Source organism: Colletotrichum graminicola (assembly GCF_000149035.1).
Source record: "Colletotrichum graminicola M1.001 genomic scaffold supercont1.1, whole genome shotgun sequence".
NCBI classification, from domain to species: domain Eukaryota; kingdom Fungi; phylum Ascomycota; class Sordariomycetes; order Glomerellales; family Glomerellaceae; genus Colletotrichum; species Colletotrichum graminicola.
The window spans coordinates 1,768,387-1,779,063 of NW_007361005.1; the positions used below are offsets into that span (position 1 = coordinate 1,768,387).

At 52.7% G+C, this 10,677-nt stretch overlaps 2 protein-coding genes across 2 annotated transcripts; both read right to left on the reverse strand.

Moving 5' to 3' along the window:
• Window positions 1–2,038: 2,038 nt before the first annotated feature.
• Window positions 2,039–3,934, reverse strand: GLRG_00467 (uncharacterized protein; the record flags this gene model as incomplete). Its single annotated transcript, XM_008091152.1, has 2 exons — window positions 2,039–3,326; window positions 3,630–3,934. The coding sequence occupies 2 exons, from the start codon at window positions 3,932–3,934 to the stop codon at window positions 2,039–2,041; spliced, it is 1,593 nt and encodes a 530-aa protein (XP_008089343.1).
• Window positions 3,935–4,877: 943 nt separating this feature from the next.
• On the reverse strand, window positions 4,878–8,939 carry GLRG_00468 (ABC transporter; the record flags this gene model as incomplete). The annotated part of the gene is made up of 2 exons (XM_008091153.1): window positions 4,878–4,904; window positions 4,971–8,939. The coding sequence occupies 2 exons, from the start codon at window positions 8,937–8,939 to the stop codon at window positions 4,878–4,880; spliced, it is 3,996 nt and encodes a 1,331-aa protein (XP_008089344.1).
• Window positions 8,940–10,677: the final 1,738 nt, after the last annotated feature.

Consider the following 10,677-nt stretch of genomic DNA (forward strand, 5'->3'; position numbering starts at 1 on the left):
TGGATGGCGGGGTGCGTTGGGAGGGGATTGGAGGGGCTGGACGGTGAGGCTGATGTTTCTTTTGGGGAGTTTGAGGTTTTCGTGGTTCGATAAGGGGCGTGTACAACGTATGTTACTAGCTTTCTGCCCTTTTCTCTCTGCCTCTTTTCCTTGGCCTTTAACATCCCCCCTTGTGTGTGTGTGTGAGGTTGAGTGGCGTCGGGACTCAGGTTAACAAGTTCATTTCTGGGGGAGGGGGAGAAGGTTGAGTCGGGCGACAATGGCATTGACAGCACGAGCGCGTGGGCGGGACCCGTGGCCTTGTGTCTTCGCCTTCAGAGGGTTTCCTTTTTTGCTTTATGTTTTTTTTTTTTTTTTGAACTTCTCGTCCCCAGTGACTGGGTAGCTGAATCGTCTTCTTGGGATGGTAAAGTCTATGCGGAGGGGCCGGAAAGCCGGACTGGACGAGGTTCAGGTAAAACGACGGGATCGCGATGCTTGATCACGATGGCGGCGGATGGTTCAGAGGTTTCTGCGATACGCCGCGAGTGGCTTCTGTGGACCTGGCCACACACACACACACACACGCCCCTTTGAGTATTATAGCAATGCTGGTGTTCCAACTGCCGTACACATGCACGCTTTGTTGGGGGAGGGGAAAAAGTACAAGCGTTGTTCGGTCGAGAACCAACTCCAACACGGCGAGTCCCCAGAGTTTCGGGGAGGCCTTCCGTCTGATATTCCGAGCCACTCGCGGGCGTCGCAGCGCGAGATGTTGCTTACTCAGGTGTCCATGCTGGGGGGGGGGGGAGGCCGCACGCGGACGGGAGGGATGGGGCATGTTCGAGAAGCGTGGAGCAAAGAGGTTTGATATTGCCAAGGTTTTCTTGTGATAATTATATCAAAAAGGTATATCGGCCTCGATCTGTGGTGGTCGATGCATGGGCCGGCTCGCCGGGTCATGCCGGGACAGGGGGCGGAGATTCATGATATTGGGTTCAGTGAAGAGATTGGCGTGACATGTACTTCTGGTTGTTTTGAGACTAGCATTTCTTTTAGGAAGATGGAGTAAGAACCTATTCGTCTTCTGAGATGTCGATGACCGCAATCTTCTAGATTCGACGACAGAGAACCAATCTCTAGTTCAGCAACGTTATGTTGTTGTTCACTTGTTGCAAACGCAGCATCTCTTGCCGTTCTGCCCCTACACGAATGACTCCTTGTTCCCAAATATCCCCATGACCCGTACGACCGACGCCCTGGCTTCGTCCTGTGAATCCCGAGCAGTCGTGCAACAGCCGCCTCCTACATTCGGCTGTAGCGAGACTAGGATTACTTTCTGCGAACAAGATGACGAGAGCGAAAGCGACCGCTATTGTAAGGCACTCGACGATCCGCCTGTCTCTTTCCCCGTCGTGTTCGCTGGCCGGGGGTTGGTCTTGGTAGTTTCTCCGTGGGTCTAAGGGAGGAGGGTCCCATTGCGCCAGTGGTTCAGTCGCGAGGTTAGTCTGGGGTGGCGGGTTCGTGATTTCCTGCGGGTGGCCTTGGAAACCAACACTCTCCTCCTCCTGTTGCATCCACAAACGCTGAGATCCCAACAAGCTATCGCTGGGCAGTGTACCAAAGCATTCGTCGATACTACTGGCCAAGATCGATGCCGTGTTCTGGAAACCTCCATGATTGCCAGACGGAATGTGTTGGGCCGGAAAAGGATGCCCTTGGGGTGTCGGGAACACATCGTCTGGATCTACATCAATGTTCCACATAAGCCAAACCGCCTCTCTGTAGGAAGCGCAGTCGGTCTCGTCGAAAATCACCTGCCACCTTGGGAGGTCTTGAACAAAGTCCGCTAGATAGTCCCTGTGGTGGCGGGCTTCGAAAGTGTCAACCATTGCCCGTGCGAGACATAGGAAAGCTATTGATTCGGCGAGGCTCTTGGGTGCTCTGCCGTGGATCAAGAGTCTCAATGTCCTGATTCCGAGATTCCATAACAAGCGGTAACTGGACAATTTCTGGCCAACCCCCCGAAAATTACCGGTTGAAAGACTGGCCTTTTCTTTCATAATCCCATGATGAACGAGAATACGATTCCGAAGATGGCGCATGTCTTCTTCGGTGGAGGGATTGACCGCACGTCGTGCAGCAACTCTCTTGGCCGTCGGTAACGTCCTTGGAAGCTTCCGCAACATCTTTTCAGCATTACCGAGATCAACGGTGCCCAGTTCCCCAATGTGCAAGCACTTGATGGCCATATGGACATGGGCGCCACGTTGAACCCTTGCGAGCGAGTGTTGCTTGCGAGCGAGTGTTGCCCATACTTGGCCGCAGCACTGAGCGGCGAACCGTTCTTGGCAATGCAGTTGACATCGCCGCCGTGTCCGAGGACAACATCTACCGAACTTTGAGATCCGAATCTTGACGCTGTAGTCAGGGCGTCGTTTGCATCGGCTCCTTGTCCAAGGAGAAACCTCACAGACGCTGTATCGTTGATCGAAGCTGCATAAACGACGAGATTATCAGGGCTGCATCCTCTTAAAAGATATTCTCTGACCATAAAAGCATTCTCCTCCACTGCCGAGATACTCAATGGTTCATTGAGAAGAGTTTCCCAAAGTCCTGTGCTAAACCTGGGGATCTCTTCGCGCACCATCCACGGGTCTAACCATAAGCGATAGGAGAATCTGTCGTCGGTGTGTATCCACGTGTGCGTAAAACCTTCCACTTCCTCCAGTGAATCCGGCCTCAAATGCTTTTGAAGGGGCTTGTCCAAGGTTCCAGCGAAGGCGTCAAAATCTTGGTGTGAGCGAAATGTCCTCTTCAACATTGACCTCAAACGAGTGATGGACGTCGAACAAAAGATGTCGTCCAAGCCTTCTTCGGTGGTGTAAATATTTTGCCGTGGGGCAGTGTCCAAGAGGGTTTCGTCGACAATTCCACGCTCCTTCAACTCCTCGCAGCCGAAGGAGCTTTTGATAAATTCCTCCCGTGAATCTGACACGAAACCCTGTCGAAAGGCCTCATTCAAGCCTCCAGCGCTGGCGTCAAGATTTTGGCGTGAGTACGTTTCCAAGAGGTCTTCGTCGATAATCCCGCGCTCTTTCAACTCCTCGTAGCCGAAGCTTTTGAACATGTCACCGTTGCAGAGAACTCGGCCTACGAGAAGCTCGAGCTCATGCAGTAGTGCTCCGGACCGTAGCCTGTACCAGCTCCAGCCACGCAACTCAGACAGGCGGTCCTGCAGAACAGCCCGGTGTTGAAGCAGAAGAAGCCCGTCAACAGATGAAGAGGTGCCAAAATCGACCCCCAGTTCTCCAAGTGTATCTTGGACGACGGAGAGTAGTGGCTTGCTGTAGAACGTGATGTGCATCTTCTCATCTGTCTTTTCCACCAAGAACACGGAAGCTGATGCTGCTTCATGACGGCGGCAAAGGCATTGTGATGTGCAGGGTTTGTCCGAATATTGGTTGATCCACGATCGCTCGCCAGAGGAGTCGCCCTGATACTGAGCACCGCTAGTAGTTCAAGACGGTCAGCCATAATTCGTACTGATCTCGGGAAACCATGATAGAGAAGGTATAATTACTCTGAAAGGACCTCCTTCAACCTGAACCATTTTTTTGAATGCTCGATATGGACAATTCTCTTCGTACTGTTTGTCGTCATCGGCCATGGCTGCAAGACTTGGCGGGTCTTCGGTATCAGCGCTCATGTCGTCAACTTCGGGGTCTGCCGAATCGTCCATAGGCGCTTGTCTATACTCTTCGAGTTTCTTATCGTGGCTTGCAAGCAAGGCGTCTGCAGTCATTTTCTTCCGCCGCAAGTATTTGTCGACTTTCCGTGACTTTGCTTGGGCCTCCCGAGCACCGCCGTCGCTCACCTGGCCCAGGAAATCCCTGACCCTTTCTTCCGTGTTGTATTTGTGGATTTCCCACTTCTTCAGGCGACCTTTGCACATCTTCTCACTTTGGTTTCTGTGTTAGTACACATCGGTCGATATTGCGATATTGAAGCGGAGGGAAAGGGGGCTTGGAAGAATACTCACTTGACATGGAAGCAATGCTTCTCGGAGAGTAAGTTGCACAACTTCCTTCAGACTGCGCTTGTCTTCGATGTAGAGGTGTCGGATAAGCGGTTGCATCTGATTCCACTCAGACTCCGAGTACCCTCGAGCGCGCTGAGCTATTCCTATGTCATGTTTCAATACTTCAGCCTTGTTTACGACTTTGAACGAGGGGATGCCTTGTCGACGTCGGAACAAAAGTCGCATGCATGAGATTCCTGGGAACCAATGGGATTGCCTACCACTGAAAGAGCCAATACTGGACGGCAATGGAGATGCAGCCGTTAGCGCCTAAACTTATCAGTTGTTACCTGACAAAAGTCTCATGCATGGTATTCGCCGAATAGAATCGTGCCGGACGAGCCATGAAAGGGGCTTGGCCAGCCCCATGGTATGCCTTACGGCGACCCAGATGATGACCTCAATGAATCGCTTGCATCTTTATGATTAGTCTTCTCAACCATTATTTCCCCCATTTCAGTATGCTCTCCTACTACGACGTCGTAGGCATTTAATACAAGGTCTTCGACGGATTACTGCGGTAATCGACGACTAGTTCATGCCAGGCATGTCCAAGATCACTATGGAACTTGCAAGCAGGTTTATAGACTCAACTGATGCAGGCTTGTCAATCTATGTACACTAGGCTGTCTGATGCTCTGAAATATTGCCCCCTGTTGAAGAGGGTATGCTTCGATAGCATACAACTCAAGAACATCCGAACTCCCGCCTCGCGCAGACCATGTGCCTGTCTAGCACCAACCTTAAACAGACCACAACCACGGTGCGTCAGGGTTACCAAGCCACTCAGCTAGAATCGTACAACACCACAGCATCTCTACCTATCCAGAGCCTGGCTTTGGCACTATATCAATGAAGTCAGCGATGGGTACGGGGGTCATGTAGCGTCGTGCTTTAGTGTCAAACTCACCATTTGCCAGTACACGCCTTGCATCTTCAGTAATTCCTGATGGCTGCCTTTTTCCACTACCTTGCCCTCCCCCAAAACAAAAATAACATCAGCGTTCTGGACCGTTGCTAGCCTGTGGGCGACACATATCATGGTGCGACCCTTGCTTGCACGCTCGAACGCAGCCTGGACCAGCTTTTCCGACTCAGAATCAAGTGATGACGTTGCCTCGTCGAGCAGGAGGATTTTCGGGTCGCGTATAAGGGCCCGTGCAATAGAGATCCGTTGCTTTTGACCTCCAGACAGAGAGAAGCCTTTAGAGCCAATGTCAGTCTCGTATCCTTCCGGTAAGGAGACGATAAAATCGTGGATGGAGGCATCGCGGCAGATCTGATGCAATCGCTCATCGGAAATCGTGTCTACATCAATACCAAGGCATATATTCTCACGAATAGTGCCCTGAAACATGCATGGCTCTTGGGCCACGAGAGATATGTTCTTGCGGTACTCAGCAGCATCAAGGCTATATATACTCTTGCCGTTGCACAGAACATCGCCTTTGTCGAGGCTATAGAAACGTTCCAGGAGGGAGATGACAGACGTCTTCCCACACCCCGATGGACCTACAAGGGCGGCAAACTGACCCTTGTTGATGGTCAAGTCAATGCCTGTGAAGACAGGAGTGTTACGGGTGGGGTAACGGAAGTGGGCATTCTTCAGCTCGATCTTGATGCCGCCTTCTGCGTCAGGGATCTGCTCCGTGGCGCCAGTGCCATCTTTTGTGTCTGCGTTGCGTAGACTGATGATCCGATTTGCAGCGGCTGAAGCTTGAGCTGCATTGGGACCATAGCTGAAGCCTGTTCCAGCGGCCTCGGCGCCCTGGATAACGGCCATAAAGCAGACGAAGAAGTTTACAAGACCATACTCGCGGCTGGCCAGAAGGCGTCCACCATACCAAAAGATAAGACCTTGGCAGCCCAGGCTCACGCTATCAGCCAAGCCAAAGAGCAGGCTGGTCCAGCGGGCTTTTCTATAGGCTTCGGACACGTGGCTCCGCAACAACCTGTCATACCTCGAGTGAATGACGTTCTCCATAGTCAGGGAAGTGACGGTCCTAAAGGCACCGATGGCCTCGGCGGCGAACCTGGAGCTCTCAGCAAACACGGCAGCGTTCATCTTCTCGAATTCGAGCTCGTATTTGAACTTCCAGTATCCAGCAAACAGACCGACAGGCATCGTGACGAACGTCGCGACTAGAGCTAGTTTCCACCCGAACGCGTAGGCGATAGAGAGTGCTCCTATAACGTTGAACACGGCCATCACGAGGGCCGACATGTTGAGTCCCAAAAGCTGCTCAAGCTGCTTAGGGTCGCCGGCGACGCGGGCAACAAGAGTGCCGAGCGAGTTCTCGTCGTCGTCAAAGAAGGCCGTCTTCTGGTGGAGGATGGACTCAAAGTACTCCTTTTTGTAGACGGCGCTGATCTTGTGCTGCACGTGGACGGCGATGGCTCCTTGGAAGAAATAGCCGAAGCCGACGCCGACGGCGAGTGCAACCCACATGAGTGACCAAAATTGGCCCTCTGAGCGGACCTTGTTGATGTCGGAATGGGTAAACACTTGGAAGATTTGAGCGAACAGCCAGGCCATCAGCGGAGTGCTGGCGGCGGAACAGGCGGCGAAGAAGGCGATTGCCATGTAGACCCAGCGGTTTTTCTGTTCTGCGAGGAGCCGGAAGAAGCTGTAAAAGACGTTTGGCTCTTTATAAGAAGACAGGGGTAACTCTTCACTGGCTTCCGGGGCGTTGGCACTCTTTGTTTTTGCCACAGCCACTCCTTGGTCTGAACTGGAATCTTCCCCAACGGTTACATCGTCAGCCTGGGTGGGTTGACCAAGTGACAGCTTCTGCGCATGGACGAGACTATGATATGCCCCTAATTCGTTCCGGAGGAGACTGTCGTGCGTACCCGATTCGACAACTTGTCCTTTGCGCAGGACTACGATCCTGTCAGCCTTCTTGATAGTCGACAGCCGGTGGGCAATAGTGATTGTGGTTCTATCCTTGGCAACCCGGTCAAGGGCGGCCTGCACGATCTTCTCGCCGCGAACATCGATGGCGCTGGTGGCTTCATCGAGGATTATGATCTTGGGCTTTCTGACAATGCTCCTGGCGATCGAAATGCGCTGGCGCTGGCCTCCAGAGAGCTTGGCGCCGCCGTCGCCGACGGCAGTGTCGTAACCGTCTGGGAGGCGGTCGATGAACTCGTCGGCAAACGCTTCATGGCATGCCTCCTTGACGAGCTGTCGCTTCTCCTCCTCGGAGGAATCTTCAAAAGGGGATCCGATCAAGCCGTAAGCGACATTGCGAAAGATTGTGTCGTTGAACAAGAACGGTTCTTGCTGAACAAGCCCTATCTGAGAGCGCCACCACTTGAGTTCAATGTCTGTAAGCGCTCTTCCGCCCGTCGTGATGCTTCCCGAGAGTGGTACGACAGGGTGGTTCTCCTCGACGCCGGTGTCTTCTTGATAGTCGACAAGTTCTGTCATATCTCCTTGTTTTTTCTTCCTGCCCTTCTTGCCACTTTTCTTCTTCTTGGTCTTGTCTTCTTCGGTTCCGTTGATCTTCTCTGCCCCTATCGTCTTCTCAATGATGTGCTGCTCCCGCAGGTCGTACCACCTCTCGACGAGACCGACGACGGTGCTTTTACCAGAACCAGAGGGGCCAACAATTGCTGTGTTCTTGCCCGCCTCAATAGTAAGGTTCAGGCCGTCCAAGATTTTGACATGTGGCCGGCTGGGATACGCAAATGTGACGTCCTTGAAAACGATGTCGTTGGTCGCGACGACATCTGGCTCCCTCAGACACCCATTTTCGGGCCGGGGAGCGTCGATGACGGCGAAGAACTCGCAGGCGGCCACCATAGCCCTGGAGACGGCCATAAGGGGACCCGAGAGGCGCTCGAGAGACATAATGATCATCATTACAGACATGAGAACGACAATGATGGTACCGGGGTTAGTCAGCTCGCCATCGGCAAACTGCTTGGTACCAAACCAGAAGCTGAGGCCAAAGACGGCATACGTACCGAAGAAGACAAGACTGAATTGTAGGGCTAGCAACGGTGCCGACCGCTGCCCCTTGGCGCGGGCATCATCGACCCATTCAGCATAGCGGGCGCTCATCGTTTTCTGAGCGCCGCACGCGGTCAGCATACGGATGCTGCTGAAGGATTCGCTGGCGACACTGTTCGCCTTGGCCTCGGACTTGGATTGCTGGTCTTGCAGCCGAACGATGAAGGGCATGAGGGTGCCGACAACGACCAGGATGAAGAAGACGAGCGAAGACGTCACCAGCGTCAGTTTCCAGCTCCAGATAAAAGCCACGATGATGGAGCACCAGATGGTGCCGTTGAACTCCATGAAGGTGCCGAGCTTCTCGGAGATGCCGATCTGGAGGGCGTTTGCCGTGCCGGTGATGGTGCTCGAGGCAGAGCCGGACGGCATCGAGTCCAGCACGTGGATGGACTGGCCGAAGAGAGACTCTATGTAGTGCAGGCGGATGGCGGAAGAGAGCCGGACGCCGATCATACGGAAGCAAAACTTGTTGATGCAGTTCAAGAAGAAACGACCAAGAAACAGACCCAAGATAAAAAGAGCCAGCTGGTTCAGCACGGCCTCGAACTCGGGCTTGGTCATGCGAGGGGGGTCCATGAAGTAATCAGTAAACTTCCCAGCGAGGCTTCCGAAGACGATGTTCATCAAGGGCATCGTGGTCCCGGCGCCGACGGACGCGACGGATGCGAGGATGTAAATGACAATGTCCCATTTCGTGGCGTACGAGAAGACACGAATAAAATCCTTGACGCCGGGTTCGCGCTCATGAAGCTTCCTAACCTCCACCACTTTTTCAAATCCTTCTTTCGACGACATGGAGTCTGCTCCCAGAGGAGGCTTCCCCATCATCAGAGTTGTCTGCTGTTCTTCGACGACCATCGTGGCAAGAGCCTGGCGTTGTGACGCCTTTTGCGGCCCAGTCGGCTCGTCTGGGTTTTCGCTCTTATGCAAAGCGAGAGAGGGAGAGGCGGTAATGTTGTGGTCTGTGTAAAGAAGCGAGGTAGCCCTGGGACGGGTGGTCGTGACGCTGCACAGGTCTGATGCGAAGAGGCAGAGAGAAACTCAGACAAGACAAATAAATCTGCAACGTTCCCATGTATATTAGGGAACAAGGATGGGGTCGGGAGAGAGAAAAAAGGTAAATTGTATGTAGCTTACACCAAAAAGAGGCTGGCAGAGGTAGAGGTGCGCAGGTGGTATATACGGGCCACTGAAGCAGATGTGCCACGCAGACGGAATGGAACGCAAGACCGAATTGTCCGATGCAACCACTAACCACAATGATGGTCTTACTGGTATACGTGAGTACGGGATGTGCATATACCAAGATCCAATCACGAGTTGTATCCCATCGCGAGTGGCGGGGCAGTGACTAGCATCTGGAGACGGGAAAGATCTTTACTCCGAGCCTAGCCTGACATCGACCTAGTGCTAACCAGTCACTCTGTTACGCATTCCTCTGTCCGCCTCCATGTCACAAAACAGGTTTAGTCTGTATAGCTGAAGATGAAATCCCTGTATAGTGTGTCGTACCCATCTCTCCTTGTCAAGACTTGAGTATGATGTTGAAGGATGAATTCGTCAACTACAAACGGCGACGCTGTAGACAGTCTGCGGATCAATGTCTCTCAACTTGTGGGGTTAGAGATAATACAGTGTAACTTCAGACGCTGCGTGGTCTGAGAGATTGAATGATTAGCAAACTCCTCCAATGTCGAGTATCATGAACGATGTTGAAAGATCGAGAACTGGGTTAAAATCTATGCATATGGACCTAACATTGAGGGGCTGTACTCATTCTTTGACTATGACGCACCGCACTCATCACGCGTATTCGATTCTTCGTCCATATCCACCGGGTCACGTGAATATATCTATAAGAGCTTGTTGGTCTGAAAATTTCCAGCGCGAAGTGGCGTCCCCTAATTATGGCTTAATTGTGATCGAATTCCAAGATCCATTCATCTCGGGCCGCCAACAAAAACTGAAGCCCGGAGTCCCAGGGCCCGGGATCCTCATGATCCCGAAACTCCTACGCCACCCGTTGTAGATGGCTGGTGGTACACTACACAAAGGCTTACAGTTGTTGCGACGACCGATGAATGATGTGAGAGGGTGGGTGGTTGAATGGGGGAAGGGATTGTGAAGAGGTATTGTGAGTGTAGGAGACGGAGTCTTCGGGGTACTGTTCTCCCATCTACTCTATCCCCAAGGGGGTTATCCAAGACGAAGGGTGCTATGGTTAGTAGACCAAGAAAGGGTACTCACGCATACAGGCAAAGGACTTTTGGGACCTGAGATGCCCAGAAGGGCAATGGAGGGCACGCTGACAACGGAGGGGAGAAAATACGGCACACGCGTAAGACGTCTGCTCTGAGACACATACATCATAATGCCTCGAATTACACAACACCTAGGTATCCCATACCGTTTGTGGGGTCGATCATCCTATGGTCTGAATCATGCAGCTCGTTAGCAAGCACTTAGAGGGTGCCCCACGGTAACGGGGCTGTCTCCCACCCCGAAGAATGCGCCGTGAAGGCTCTCTTATGTCTTAGCTCACTTAGTTGCGTTGCTTATCCTGGCGTCCCTGCCTCTATCCCGCACCCACGTCTGA